This window comes from Sinocyclocheilus rhinocerous, unplaced genomic scaffold (genome assembly GCF_001515625.1).
Source record: "Sinocyclocheilus rhinocerous isolate Xijiao unplaced genomic scaffold, SAMN03320098_v1.1 scaffold1065, whole genome shotgun sequence".
Taxonomy (NCBI): Eukaryota; Metazoa; Chordata; class Actinopteri; order Cypriniformes; family Cyprinidae; genus Sinocyclocheilus; species Sinocyclocheilus rhinocerous.
In genome coordinates, this window is record NW_015628720.1 from 472,974 (window position 1) to 489,451 (window position 16,478).

General features: G+C 34.4%; 1 protein-coding gene across 1 annotated transcript in view; it reads right to left on the bottom strand.

The window, feature by feature from the left end:
* Positions 1 to 2,753: 2,753 nt before the first annotated feature.
* The window catches only part of LOC107738358 (hepatocyte nuclear factor 4-beta-like), a 20,682-nt gene continuing 6,957 nt past the window's right edge, over positions 2,754 to 16,478 (bottom strand). Inside the window, exons 2-9 of the mRNA XM_016550106.1 lie at positions 15,370 to 15,553; positions 14,662 to 14,800; positions 12,059 to 12,202; positions 9,807 to 9,894; positions 8,635 to 8,787; positions 7,573 to 7,836; positions 5,917 to 6,036; positions 2,754 to 3,410 (exon numbers count right to left, since the gene is read on the bottom strand). Of these exons, the coding sequence (XP_016405592.1) occupies positions 3,280 to 3,410; positions 5,917 to 6,036; positions 7,573 to 7,836; positions 8,635 to 8,787; positions 9,807 to 9,894; positions 12,059 to 12,202; positions 14,662 to 14,800; positions 15,370 to 15,553 (1,223 nt within the window). The 3' untranslated portion in view covers positions 2,754 to 3,279. The remainder of the gene's footprint in view (positions 3,411 to 5,916; positions 6,037 to 7,572; positions 7,837 to 8,634; positions 8,788 to 9,806; positions 9,895 to 12,058; positions 12,203 to 14,661; positions 14,801 to 15,369; positions 15,554 to 16,478) is intronic.

The window sequence follows — 16,478 nt, forward strand, 5'->3', positions numbered from 1 at the left end:
TAACTGACTGCTTGCAACTCCATTATAAACAGAGAGGAGGTGCTTGTGTTGTGCTAACTCTACTTTTTTTTTTAAAGTGGGTGAAAAAATTAGGAATAACTGTGTGGTTTGAATTTATTGCTCTAGTGGCCTTGACTGAGAAACTTTCTGTCCTTTCGCTTGTCATCACATGCATTCGTTTTTGGTTAATTGCAGCAATGCTACATTCATTAAGGGAAATCAGATGGAGACAGGGATCTGTATTTTATTTTAGAAGATTTAAAGCTGACTTTCAGAGAGTGATGGTTGTGTTTTTGTGGGCACGGTGTCCATGTGGAGAATATCTCCAGAGCGGAGCTGTTTATGACACGGATCAGCAGAGTTTAATGAAAATCAGGCCAGGCTATGGGCTGACCGCTCTGTCTTTGTCTGTGTGCTCTGGTCCTTGTCTTTCCCTGGCACTTGGGTCTGCCTATGATAGCAGCCAATTCCACCCTGGCTTCTGAGGTTTTGGGATGCTTGGCTTCAAGTGACAAGTCTGCGCTGTACTTCTCCCCACTTCTGGCTTTCAGTGTCTTCTCTCATTCTTGGATAGTTTGATTTAAGAATTATAGACAGAGACACAATAATTATCCCAATGTTCTCAACCACTGTGTTGTTTTAACATTTAGGCTGATGTTCTCACAAAACATTAAAACATATACAGTATCTCACAGAAGTGAGTACACCCCTCACATTTTTCTGTCCTGTTAAACCACTGTATGGTCTTGGCCACCGTGATGCAGCTCAGTTTCAGGGTCTTGGCAATTTCTTTATTGCCAATTATTTTTATAGCCTACGCCATCTTTATGTAGAGCAACAATTCTTTTTTTCAGATCCTCAGAGAGTTCTTTGCCATGAGGTGCCATGTTGAACTTCCAGTGACCAGTATGAGAGAATGAGAGCGATAACACCAAATTTAACACACCTACTCCCCATTCACACCTGAGACCTTGTAACACTAATGAGTCACATGACACCGGGGATAGAAATGGCTAATTGGGCCCAATTTGGAAATTTTCACTTAGGGGTGTACTGCGAACAGCATTCTCACCAGCAGTCCTTTCTGAAAAAGAACACGACAAAAGAGAGAACAACATGTATTTGTCACATTTCCAAAAGGTTAATGAATGATGAAAAGATTGCAGCAGATTGCAGTTTTTTTAATTGTTCTTTCTTTCTTGGTGAATAAAACCCATTATTTATGTCCTCTTTTTTTCTGGTTTCGGCTTTGTTTTCCTGTTGTTTTGACTGATGACTGATAAGTAGTTTGACCAATAGCATGCAGGCATTGAATATATTCAACCAATCATGAGGACAAAGAATGTTGGCTTTAACATTGGCTACCAGAAATCGCTTACTCTGCCTTTAATGCATCAAATTCACAATGCCTATGGCAATACCATAGTAACACGGTGGCAGTTGACATGTCTTCACAGGTGAGGAGAACATTGTATTAAACTTGGCACAATTAAAGCATTACTCATGCATTAGCTATGATTAGTTTTGCAAGTGTGTATGTTTATGAAATCACTGGTTTGACAAAAAAGAGGCCCTATTGAACGTGTTAACAACTGTAGTTCTTAGTTATTTGGACAGATCCTCTCGTTGTGGCTACTGTTGCCAGGGGGGCAAATATTTCTTGTTCCATCTTTTTATTGATGTATAGCCGCCCCTCTGCTGCTGATGAGTCAGACTATCCCTCCTGAACGCCTGACCAGCACAGCTGCTAACTTTAACTTGTTTCTTACCTACTGAGGGAGGGAGAAATCAAGAGCGAGACTCTTAAAGGGACAGTCCACCCAAAACATCACCCTCATGTCATTCCAAACCTGCTGTATGCATTTCTTTTTGAAACACAAAAGAAGCTATTTTAAAGAATGTTGGTAAACAAATAGTTTTGGGTCCAATTGACGTCCATGACAAAAAACGATGGGACCTGGTCACCAACTTTCTTCAAAATATCTTTATTTGTGTTCAGCGGAAGAAATAAATACAGTTTTGAAATGACATGAGGGTGAGTAGCTAAACGATGACAGAATTAGAATTTTTTGGGTAGACTATCCCTTTAAACACAAAACATTGCGATAAATTCATACATGGTCATTTAAACGATAATATTCATTCTATCTGAGTTCGGCGATAGTACAAGGCATCTTTGCAATGATAATCTAAATAAAACTACTTAAAAGTGCTTCACATGTTCAGATTAGTTTTGTCCTCCTTGTACAGTTTTGGTAAGTAAGGTTTTGCTTGTATGGGATTATTTCTTTTCACAGTTTGTTCTATTATGACTCTCTCTAAATGTATATTTATGGAGAAATAAGTCAAATAATATGAAAGAATAACAAGCGCTCTTCCTGACATGGGAAAAGTGTTGCCCATCTTGGGTAATAATAAGCATTTGGCGCCCTCTGGTGAACATTTTTCCAAATGTATTGATCTATTTATTCTAATCTGCCTCGTCATAGCTGCGTTCCTTTCTAAACAATTTAAATTAAATTCTAATTCACTTTCCAAATGACTTGATTCAAGAGAGACCCGATAATCACTAAAAAAAATCTTAACATGAGCATAAACTGCAAAATATGCATTTTTAAAAAATAAGTCACTGAAACAAACATACGATAGACTGAACAATTTGGTGTAGTTTTTTCTTTGAAACAATTTTCACTGACATTGCTAGTAAACTTCACAAATAATTACAAAGAAATGGCAAGTAATACACTGAATTAAATGTGAAATTTTCAAGTACAAAAACTGAAATAGTATTATCTATTTTTACAGTGTATGATCTGATAACAAAACAATGATATTTAAGGCCTATAGGAAATCTCTTATGATATATTCAAGTGGGAATAAATCAGGCATCCCTTTTTCTACATATACGGCAGACCAACCCTCATGTGTTTGACATCTGGTATCTGATTGAACCATGAACCCATGAGAGTTGTTGAACTGTGATGTTTATGCATGCGCCCTGCCATGTCACCATCCAATAAATTAGACAATCATTTACCAGTGTTCTCCATACAAAATATTTATATACTGCTTGGAGACCGTTTATTGTGTTCATTTTGCACTCACATTAAAATTTTAACACTGTTAGATTTTAACACTAATATTATGCATGATCCTACTCACTATACAGTATGTAAAATATAATGACTCCTTGTCCTCAGTTTTATGTGTTTATCAGCAGAGGTCATACGTATATAAAGTTATTCATGTCTGTTTAACTGAGGACCTTTATACATGTGGTTAAAGGCACGTGTGGACAGTTGGCATGGCGAGACTGTTGGACATTTCTCTTGGCATGTCTGCTGCTTGTCCATGTGTGAAGACCTCAGGCCCGGTGTGTGTGGGTAGCAGGGGATCTTCAGACAAAGCTGCTGCATACAAAAGATCAGAATGACAAAAGTGACATTAATAATCCAATAGGCTATATACCTAATGACGTAATGAAGTAATATTGAATTGAAAATGCTTTGAAACTATGTATTGTGAAAAGTGCTATGCAAATATAAAGCAGCTTGTTTCTGCCATGCAAAAAAATAAATAAATTCAAAAATGACCTTTTATCTCAAAATACTGACTTGAAATATTACCAATTGTGAGAAAAAAGTCAGAATTGCGAGATGTTAACTTGCAATAATGAGAAAAAAGTCGCAATTCATTTTTTAAACTTATTTATTATGTGGAGGAAACAGAAAACGGAATTACAAGATGTAAACTCGGAATTTCAAGAAAAAAAAAAAGTAAAGATAGAGAGAAGTAAATTCAGAATTCTGATACATTTTTTTAACTGTGAGATATAAAAAGTCTGAAGTGTGAGATAAAAAGTTGCAATCACCTTTTTAATTTAATTAATTAATTTATTTTTTATTTTGTGGCGGAAACAAGCCACAAATTCCATGCAAATAAATTTGAATTTAATTGAAGTTAATAAATAATGTAAGACAGTAGAATATGTGCCTATAAATTAGAATTACATCAGTACAAAAAAATAAAAAAAATTAAATATCTAGTATATATATATATATTACTATATTTAGGCCTATGGAAAACTGTCATTAATAGTTAAAGATTCCAGCTTTTTTAAGCCTTATACTTCCTTATACTTATCATATGTCTTTAAATCACTTGGAATATAGGTCATGGGTCATATGGGTTATTTTTATGCACTGTAAGAAAAGCAGGGACTTTTCTTACACTGAAAAACATCTTGTGTAGGATTTACTTTGAAACTATTTTCACTCAGAAATTGCTAGTGAATTTCACAAGCAATTACATAAAGTATACTCTTTTTCAATAGTGTTGGGCAGTATGCTCTATAATTATAGCATCCTATCGTCAGCCTGTGAGATCGCCAATAACGATATTATTGCGCTAATGTATTTAATTATTTACTCTTAGTTTCATAGCTGGAGAGTGAACCAACTCAATGGTACGGCTAAAAGCAGCCTAATGTTAGTGTAATCTATCTTTTTATTCAAGTAGCATATGGATGTCATAAAATATTTTTAATCACAATTTAATAAAAACACTGTAGGCCTAAGTTACTAATTATAATGCTTACATTTCCTCAGTTATTCAAACAGCAGCTACATAAACGCAAAGAACATTTACACAGACTCGCGTTATAATCAGTGAAGCCGTCTACACTGTATAATTAATAAATCTTTTATAGGCTACTTACATCGCACGTATATCTGCACTTTGTTGTTTATGATGAGAGAATCTGCGAGTAAGCAGTGAACAACAAAACTCTGGTGTTTCAGCTATGACTCATCTGAACGCCTCTGTTTCCGTTCATAAGCTCAACATAATCGTGTGTGATTGGTTTTATAAAACGGATAGTTTCCGGTCCTTGATTCTGATTGGTTGAGCCAAGTTCGAAGCTGTCTGTTGTAAATCTACAAACATACACCTTAGTTTACATTTGTGTGTTGCTCGGCAACCACTTTGTTGGAACCACAACTGTTTCTGAGGGACTACATTGTTTGGCGGAAGAATACTGTTTTTATTAATATCATTACACTTTATTTGCTCTGTTTTATTTTGTGAAACCTTACTACGTATATGGAATCACCATTTTATAAAAGCAATAAGCCCCGTGAAGCCGTGATTTACAGTGAATTTATAACAGCAAAAGGGCGTTGTTAGGTACGACGCGAAGCGGACGTATATGGAATAACCGTTTTATAAAAGCAATAAGCCCCGTGAAGCCGTGGTTTACAGTGAATTTATAACAGCTAAGGGGGTTGTAGGCACTCCGCTTCGCATCGTACCTATCAACGCCCTTTCGCTGTTATAAATTCACTGTAAACCACGGCTTCTTGGGGCTTATTGCTTTAACGCGCAACACTGTAAAAACCCAGAAAAAGAATTATGATGGAACAAATAAGCCCTAATATTAATTAGATAATAATACTAGCCTGATAACAATAATAATAAAAATATAATAATCGTCTTGCTTTCGTCAAAGGCATCAGCCACAGGCGATATCTCTATCGTTGATACACAATACTATATTATACTATCGTCTATCGGCACAACCCTACTCTGCAAGAAACATGAAATTAAAAATGCAATTTTGAAGTAAAAAGACTGAAATTGTATTTTCTTGTAAAATGTACTCCAGTAATCTTTTTTTTTTTTTTTTTTTTTTTATGGAACATCTTCGAAAAAATATTTGTTTACAGTATGATGTTCAGTTTGACTGTTTGGGAGAAGCTCCTGGTCACTGCTTTCATCGTATGGAAAACAGCAGCGTAGACATGGAGGTAGAAAAAATCATATGCGTTTGATACGACATAGACTGTTGATTTTTGGGTGAACTACCCCTTTAAACTCTATAGGACTGACAGCTGGACTACCTGTGCTTGAGATACTCACATGAGGGTACAGGAAGGATCACGGATGTGAAGTTAGGCATTGGGATATGCTCCATCAGTATTCCTCTGGAGAGGACAGACTCTGTAGCTGTGGTGAATATAAGTGGCTCAGGATTTGACTCTACAGAAAGGCAAAAAAAAAAAAAAAAAAAGTTACTGTTTTATTCCATTTCCAACCTGTTCATACTTTAACTGCAGGTAAGTCAGAAAGAGCCCACATTCCCTCAGAGAACCAATGGTGCGTCTTATCTAAAGCCCGAGAGCTTAGACTGAGACAGATGGACTCTGGACTGAGATCTCCTATGGAATCTTAACCAGCTCTGAGTTCACTGAAGTTTATGCTGGAGAAAGTCTACAGTATGTCTCTGGACCAACACTGCTCATCTAAATCCAAGAGTTTATATACTGATCCTAAATCAGCAGTATATGGCAACCCAGAGGAACATTTTATAGTTCAGGAGAGTTTATTGAATTCTCAGCTATCTTAGACTTTTGATCGAATTTTGTCTCATATGTTCCTCCTAAAATTCCTTGTGAAAAAATAAACATTGAGGAGAAACTATTTTTGACATACACTATGAATATAAAGCACTGGAAAAAGATTAATTGAATTTACTAAATTTTTTTAAGGTAAGTGGTTGCAATCAGTTTATTGTAGCTACATTTAAATAAACAAATTTAGTTGACTAACTTTCAAAATTTTTTTTTTTTTTTAAATGTAGCTAAAATAAATTGTTTGCAACCACTTACCTTAAAAAAATGTAGTATCCTTTTTTTAAGTGTATAGAGCTTTTAAAAAGAGTTCTTATGTAAATAATATACTTTAAAAGAATATACTTGAGTGCAAATTAACTATAATGTTTTCGGACACAATTGCTTGTTAACTGCTAAAATAAACATTATCTAAATTAACATGTATTATAGTTTATATTTATATTAAATGCAATATTAGATTGCCCTACTTAAGTAAGAGTTAAGTAAAAGCCATTTCATAATTGCTTCTATTGTCTTTGAAACATGGTAACTTGAGTTCTATTGAAACTTGTATGTCATGTATTTAAAAATACTTGTAATTACACGTTTGTAATGGTGCAATTTAGTACATTTAAAATACAGTAGTTTACATGTGATTTAGTATGTTAGTCATCAAAATAATTGCACCACAAAAGCACAAGAAAAGATTATTATCATGATTTTAAAACAATGATTTAAAATGTATCTAAAATTAATTTGATATAATTAAAAAGTGTGTTGACAAACAAGTGTATTAGGACAGAAATTTATTTTTAGTTAACTAATATTATATTGTCTGCAAGTTCAGTAAGTTTCAAAATGTATAAGCTTAAGATTTGAAGTATGCTACAAGTGAACATGTAATTGGCCTACAATTAAGTGCACTTCTTGAAAGCATATGATGAGAAATGGGTTCTTGATGAGATCTTTGATATTGAATTGCAGACTTTAATATCTTGGCAATCTGACCAGAGTCTGTGACATTGTTGAGATCTTTTTTACTGGAGACAAATGTAAGATTTTGTCAGGAGAAAAATCTGAGAAGCATGAGATGCAAATGTCTTAATCTGATCTCCATTTAAGCTCACGGATGGCTAGGAGGAATAATTGAGATCTCGTTTGTGATTTTGACATAGTTTTATACCTGAGGCTGGCAGTGCTTCAGATCCTCTGCTTGCTTCTTCTCCCAGGAGCATCTCCATCAGCAGGCTGTCCACACTGGCTTTGCCCAGGAGACGCATCAGCTGCAGCTGCTCCACCATCTGCCAGGCCACACTCTGGAGTGTGGTCAGCAACAACAACAGCTCCCCAAACCGGCCTCGCTGCTCGCTCGTGGCCTCATCCAGCAGCACCTGGGCCTGGAATCGCAGTCGGCGCACTGCCTGAGAGCACTGCAGTCCAGGACAGTCTGAAACACACACCGGGTTCAGTGACACTGAGAGTCCACTGAGACATGGATCAAGATGAGCTGAGACGGCATTCGTCATGTAGTGCACGGATTTGATAATCAAGATTTGTATGTGCATGTCTGTCTGTATTTCTGCGAAAATGTATATTTGAATAAGCAACAGACAGATCATTAAACACTTTGGACAGACAGCTGCAAATGGTTTTGGGGGGAAAATTCCAAATCAAGAATTGAAAGTAAGTCAGTTCTTCAGTTCTGAATTTTGTCCATCTCTTTTGTACAGTTTTTTTTCCATGCACTGTAAAAAATGAAAAGTTGAAGGTGTCTGAATTAAATTTTGGTTTGACATTCTGTAGTTTCTACGTTCATATGCCAAAATCAAAACTTGATTTTAAATGATTAAATAATGTTTAATTATGTTTTCTTTTTTTTTCTTGTGCAATGTTCCTTGATATATTTATTATTTTAAATATAAAATGGATATTTAAATGTAAATGTAATGTAATATTTTACATTTTAGATTTTCATGTTAGATCGTAGCACATGGGGAGAAAAATGTCAATCTCTGCTGAATCCAAAGTAAATTAAACAAAGCAATTCTTACTGACCAACCTGGCTCCACTCTTATAATCAGACCTCCAGGGCAACAGGAAAGGAAAGTCTAGAACTCAACACCAGCATGTCCCAGATATTAATAGATCCCCCATAAAACATCATGAAACCAAAAAAGACAGTACAACCAAAGAGTGCCAAGAACAAGTGCATACGCTCTTGGCACGGACAGTGTGTTTGACTAACCTGGGGCAAAGAAGACGATGGTTTTGAGACAGACAAATTCAGTGTCTGTGATGTTCAGCTCTTTCAGGGGTCTCACCAGCTCTTCCAGGATACGAGTGGCTACCTTGGACATCTCCTGCTCGGTGCCTCGAACAGGAATGATGAAGTCGTTTCCTGTACAAACACGGTATAATGACAAATCATGCTCACATTAAGGTTGCTACTTTCGAGTCAATACCTTGTGAGCTCTGTAACTTAAAAAAAAATCTTCTTTTTAAAGCAAGTATTTGTATGAATTACAGGTACTTAAAATGTATCGATTATAAATTTGATAACATTTATACAGTGACAATAAAGTGAACAAGATGGCAATGTAAATGAATGGGTGTAAATGAAGTCTCGAAATCAATGTTATTTTAGTATCATTAAGATACATTTATAGTTTTTTTTGTTTAATATTTTAAATTATTAGTATTTTTTGTTTTTATTTTATTTTAAGTTTTCATAATTTTGCTGTGTGTTTTTATTTTAAAATATATTAATATTTAAAAAATATACATTTATTATTTTAAATTGTAATTAAATTATATATATATTTTTATTTCGGTTATTTTAGTACATCAAGTTGTACAAGTTGTGCAACTAGCCGAAATAAAATATTAAATGTTTTTATTTATTCATAATAAAATATTACATTTATTTATTTATTTTACTTTATTTCATTTTTATTTTAAATGAGTTAAAAACAAAACTAACAAAAAAAAAACTTAAAAAAAAGTTTTAGTTAAATAATAACTCTGCTTGAAAACTGATTGTTTTTATAGGGTTTTATAGGCCTTTATCTTTTTTTTTTTTTCAACTCAGCAAATTTCACTTCATGTAATTCCAATTCAACTTCCTGTGGACAATTAATTTCTAATTCCAACTGTGCAATTTATTTCCTGGTAAGTGCAAATCCCCCTTTGCAGCCAATTTCATTGGTCAGCTGCATCATGCAGTCACCTTTCGAGAATAGTTCACTAGTTTTTGAGGTAAAAACGAATTAATATGATTTCCATTTTTTTTTAATAGTAAGTTTAATTTATGTATTTGAATCATTTATCTAATGCATACAATATGATTGGGACATGAAAAATGTAGTGCAAACAGGAATGGCCTGTTTTCAAGTGAACCCAACCCAGCCACCCGCTTACCCAGCAGGATGATGCCATTGAAGGGAAGTGAACGTCGTGCCACTCCTAAGATGAGGTGCTCAGCGGAGTGAGCTCTTAACAGTGCCACCTGCACACACACACACACACACACACACACACACACACACACACACATCAACACACTCATAGACAGGAACACGCGCACACACACACACATTATATATATATATTTGTGATAAAATATTTTGCAACATACTGTAGCAAATATATTTTTGGGCTAATATATATTTATATTATATATAATTATATTAGCAAAAAGATTTTTATAAAATATATATATATACATATATATATATATAAAGATTTTTTATATAGTATATCAGTCTGGTGAGTAAACTAAAAAATTAGAAAAATTAAAAAACTAAAAATCCCGTGGAGGGTTGTACTTCTGAAAAGCTCTAAATATTATATACTGAAAATATGGTTACACTTTATTTTAAGGTGTGCCTGTTACAGTGTAATAAATATATTTAAGTACTGAGCAATATTAATTAACTACATAACTACAACATTACATGTGTTTATAGCGCTCAATAATTGCCAATCCATCCTATTTTGGGTACAAATCTGAAAAAATAATACCTCTCTCAAAAGAAATGTTAAGCAGACATATAATAATCCACATTTTTTCCAGTGTGCAGAGGTTTATTTTGTACAGTTTTTTTTCCATGCACTGTAAAAAAAAAAAGATTTTCCAATTTTTTTTAAGTAAAATCGGAGCATGTTTTAGAAGAAAATAGTATTTAAGTTTTTTGTACTTTAAAATGTTTGTTAAATTTACTATTAATTTCAGAGTGAAAATGGTTTATACACCATTTTTTAAAAATGACGGTCACTTCCTGGTTAAGAATGTCATTAAGGCTATTGTAAGGTAGCAGGATGGAAATTATTTACACAGGTAACACATACTGTATAAAATAATTTGCAAATGAAATTTTCAAGAAAATGTATTGTGTTTAAATTACAGAAAAAAATGCCAAAATATGTTTGTAATATATGCTAAATATTTGTTGTAAACAGTAAAGCTCAATGAAATATATTTTTGAAATTATAATATAATATTGAAATATATGTAGTTTCTATCTCCATATGCCAGAATCAAAAATCATAGATTTATAATTAGGGATGCACCGATACCGATACTGGTATCGGTATCGGGCCCGATACTGGCCTCCTGTACTCGTACTCGTACTCGCGTAGTGTATATATATATATATATATATAATTTTATAAAATGTGCTTATTTCCATTAACATGCAATTGAGTGTCTTAAAGCGTTACATTCAGTTCACACTTATTCATTTGCAAATTTGAAGTATGCCAAAGTATACTTCTTTTTTTACAAGGGCAATTAGTGCATTTATACAGTTAGCTATACACTTTTTGTGGACTTTTTGTTAGCTATACACAGTTGTGGACCAAACTGAAACAACATGCAACATTTTCAACCAAATCTTCGTAAGCCAGCTTATAGTGAGTGTTAGAGCCTCACTGACAAGCTTTGAGAGAGTGAAAAAGCTACAGGTGCATCTTACTCAAAGAAAACAACGACTTTTAGCACTTTGGAGAGACACTGATAGTACCTACACCAGGGTCACTCAGCATTACTGTATTTCTGGAGCTGTGTTACTTATTACATGGACACAGCTTCATCCTGCTGAGAGCTCAAGCTCTATTCTATGGATGGAAAGGACACTGTGAAACTTGGCATTTTAAAACAATATTTGACGAGATGGCTTAGACTCATGGCTCAGAACAACACCTTTATAAAGTTTTAATCATTGGCCCAGATATTTTATATTGTTTCTTTGCTTTTCACCTTGAGAGTATATTAAAATTTATATGATGGTTTTGGGAATTGCCTTATTGTAATAGTTTGAGTTCACCCAGTTGTTCAATATCTTTAATTCAGAGAGAGATGCAGACATTCACAAGTATTGGGATAAGTCCAATAACTCAATTAGTTTATATGCAGGCCTAGTACAGATCCGTGACCTTGAAGAAACTCTTTAAATTCTGCATCATAAACTAAAAGGAAATGGACTCAGGCTTTTACCTTCTTTCCTCATGCCGGCTCTGAAGCACTTTCGAAGTCTGCAGTATCGACATTGGTTTCTTTTGTCTTTGTCCACCACACACTGCCTGCTGAACCTTCACACACAGAGACAGAAGTACACAGGCTACTATAATTCTCACATTTGAAGAGATCCAATGAAACACTTCAGGCCTACCCTGTCATCCACCGAGAGCACACAGAACTCAGGGATGCGCTTCGCCCATTCCACTAGGAGGAGTAGCTGCTGTTTCATGGATTCACACACATCTCCCACGCCGGCTAGCTTCTTGGTGTTGATGTCCCTCATGGGATTCTGGTTCTGCAGATGGCAGAATGACTCTGCTTAATATAAATAGTTCAATTACAGTTACATTTGCATTTGTGCATTTCCCAGAAGCCTTTATCCAAAGCGAATGACAACAGAGAAACATAAGCAATTTGTCTCAGAGTGAGCAGTATTTGCAGTATGCAATGGCACATTTATTAGAAAGCTAGATTAGGACACAAGCTAGAGCAGAGGAGAAATTCAGAGGAGAGAAAGTGGTTTGCAAGTGCATTGGTTTAGGGTTGTGGAGTGTGTTTTCAGCTGCTTCTTAAAAGCTGTAATGGTTTCAGGAGGTTTGGAGGTTGGCAGCTCTTTCCACCAGAGAGGAGCAGAGAGGGTGAAGGTTCTGGAAAGTGATTTTGTGCCTCATTGTGAAGAAACACCAAGCTGAAGATGAAAATGGGCCAGCATGAAAATATTTTTATAACATGATTCGAGCTCAAGAAGCAAAATGTATGAGGCAAAGCTGTGGTTTTGATCCTTTTTTAGATGTATTATCCAAGACTGTAAGGTTCTTCTAAAAACAACAAAAAACAACAAAAAAAAAAACACTTGTTGACAGATTGATTTTCAATTGTTTCATCTTATTTTCATGCTTGTTTTGTCTTATTTTAACCTTTGTGCAGTGTTGAAAATCTGAAACTCATTGCGTTCTTGTCAGAAATGACTGACCTGCTTGTAAATCTCTCATTATACTGTCTGTATTATAATAACCAAATCTTACATTCAATATTTTAAACTTGTTTTCTTTCAATTAGCACAGTTTTTCTGTCTTTTTAAAAATGATTTGTCATAGTTGTTGAGTGAAAAAAGATTTATTGGTGGCTAATTTTGTCAATGCTAACTCAAAAACCGAGGTCCATAAGTTCAGATCACTGAGATCTGTGACCAATCAGTTCCAAAAGGAAATCCAAAATCTGTGTTAATTGAAAGAAAACAAGTTGATAAAAGGATTGAATCCAGGATATAATGCTGGGTTAAAAAGGGACAAACCCAGCAATTGGGTTGTTTTGACCCAGCGGTTGGGTTCAGAAGTACATAGGCGACTACAATTCTCACATTTGAAGAGATCCAGTGAAACACTTCAGGTCATGCTCTTACGCGTTCTGATGAAGGTGGTCACAGATCACAGATTATTTTTTTATAGGACACAGACATTGCGATCATTTATAGATGGGCTCCAGCCACAAAGACAATATATCAGTCAACTCCTGTGGAAATGTGAAATAGCATTTCTGCTGTATAAGCTGGGCTGTGATATTGTACAGGATTGTATAGCCTATATAGAATACAAATGTATATTGTCTGCATTTGAAACACTAATTATTAATGTCATGAAATATTTCTGTAAATTCTATAAAATTCATATTAAATATAAAAATGCTAACTGTATTTTGTAAATGATATTTAGTGTATGATAAAATGTAGGTTTTTTTTATTTAATTTTCTTTTCTTTCTAAAGCTATTTTAGTATTATTTATATACTGTCATATTTTTTTTATAAACGTTTTGAATTAGCTTTTATTTTTATATTTTCAGCTTTTATCTTAATTTTATTTTTATTTTTTAGTAATTGTGTTTTTCTCATTTCTATTAGTTTTTTATTTTATTTTTCCAGTGTTAGTTTACCCGTAATATTTTACATTTGAGTTTTTCATGTTAGATCGTAGCACATGGGTACAAAAATGGCAACCTCTGCTAAAACCAAAATAAATTAAACAAAGCAAATCTTACTGACCAACCTGGCTCCACTCTTATAATCAGACCTCCAGGCCAACAGGCAGGAAAGTCTATAACTCAACAATCCTCACCAGCACGCCCCAGATATTAATAGATCCCCATAAAACATCATGAAACCAAGAGAGACAGTACAACCAAAGAGTGCCAGGAACAAGTGCAGACGCTCCTGGCACGGACAGTGTGTTTGACTGGGAACACAGCAATGATCCCTGACTAACCTGGGGCAAAGAAGACGATGGTTTTGAGACAGACAAATTCAGTGTCTGTGATGTTCAGCTCTTTCAGGGGTCTCACCAGCTCTTCCAGGATACGAGTGGCTACCTTGGACATCTCCTGCTCGGTGCCTCTAACCCAGTGCTGGGTTCTATTTAACCCAGCATATTTTAGAGTATAATAATATAGCACATCAAGATATTTATAAACAATTTTTTTTTTGTAGGCTGGTCATTTTTGCATCCCCAAAATTCCCTAAAAAGTCCAATGCACCAACTATTTTGGAAAAAAGATAACCTTCTCCAGGTCAAAATGACCCGAACACAACATGAGGGTCAAACCAATTGAAGCCATTCGGAGGTCAAATGCCCCCTAATAATTGTCTCACTTAAATCATTGTTTAGGGTTTATACTGTTTACTCTTCAAAGTGTATTGTGTAAGAAAAGGATATTGTTTACAAATGTGAATGTTTTGAAAGTAAGTTCAGCAGAAAGTTCACCTGATGAGTGTAAACCTCTGCCTGCATCAGCACATCAATGGTGAGAGTCCCGGCGCCTTGACCTTCTCTACGACAGCTGATACGGTCACGCTCATTCTGAACAGCTAAGAGACACAAACAAAGAGAAAAATAAAACCAACTTTCCTAATGTGATACCTGATAGAACAGCTTTTATCTTAATTTTATTTTTATTTTTTAGTAATTGTGTTTTTCTCATTTCTATTAGTTTTTTATTTTATTTTTCCAGTGTTAGTTTTAATTCAATTCCAGTTAGTAATTTTAGCCTTTCATCTTTTATTTCAGTTAGTCACCATTTCAACTAATTATGTGTTTTAATTTAATGTTTAATGTTTTGTGTTTCTTCTAATATTTCTACTTTATGCTATTTCAGCTTTATTTTAATTAACAAATATATTTTAGTTAATGATAATAACCCTGGTATCTTGTATTTTCAATCCTATGTTTCATTGTCACCGTTTATGGGATCCTACACTGGCTTTCATTGTGCTTTCAGTGAGCATTAATTAACAAGCAGTGTCTGAAAAGTCATTTGTCTCTAACGTGAACTTTAAAAACCCTACTACATTGCTTACTGCTTTGAATAACAACAATCCATAGAGGCCATGCTAGCATGTTTAGAGATTAATTAAAAGTGATTTAATTAAGCACATATAGTGGATAGTTGTGAATCTGATGGTGAGTTCTCACCTGCATGTGTAGGCATGGTTCTTGCGTACACTCCTCCTGAAGAAGCCCTTGCAGCCATCGCAGCTGGATGCACCGTAGTGTTTCCCTGTAGCTCTGTCTGCGCAGATAGCACAGAGATTCATGCTGCTCTGCTGCGGCGCAGCCACTGGTACAGATGTAGGCACATGTCCTGGAATCAGTGGCTCTTCATTGGAAAAATAATGGACAAAACAGAATTTGACATCTGTAGCATCAAACTGACAACATAGATACTACCGTTTTTTAAATACTTTTGACAGAAGTCTCTTATGCTCACCAAGGTTGAATTTATTTGACAAAAAATTCAGTAAAAACAGTAATATTGTGAAATATCATTACAATTTAAAATAACTGTTTTCTATTTTAATATATTTTAAAATGTAATTTATTCATGTGATGCAAAGCTGAATTTTCAGCATCATTTAACCAGTCTTCAGTATCACATGATCCTTCAGAAATCATTCTAATATGCTGATTTGCTGCTCAGAAAACACTTCTTATTATCATCACAGCAGAAAACAGTTGTGCTGCTTAATATTTTTGAGGAAATGGTGATACATTTTTTTTTCAGGTTTCATTCTTACATATACCTATATATATACATATACATATACATATACATACATATACGTAAATATTAGGGCTGTCAGTAGATTAAAGTTTTTTAATCGAATTAATTACATGTTGTAATCTAATTAATCGCAAAATAAATTTGACTGTGAAAATACCCACAAAAGATTATTTAAAGCTATTTTTGTGTTAAATGAGAAAGTATCAGTTAGACATTACAAACTGTAGCTTTGCAAAGAAATATTTCATTTGATTCAACATAAAATGTATTACACATAAACATTTAGGCTACAACGGCCTAACATAAACTATGGAACACAAAAGAAGATAATTTGAGAAACAACTCGGTATTATTTATTCATACAATGAAAGCCATTGGTAACCAGAACAGCTTTGTTACCAACAGTCTTCAAAATACCTTCTTTTATATTCCACAAAAGATAGGTTTGAAACGACATGAGGGTGAGCAAATAATGACAGAATGTATATATATTTTTTGGGTGAACTATCCCTTTAATGTT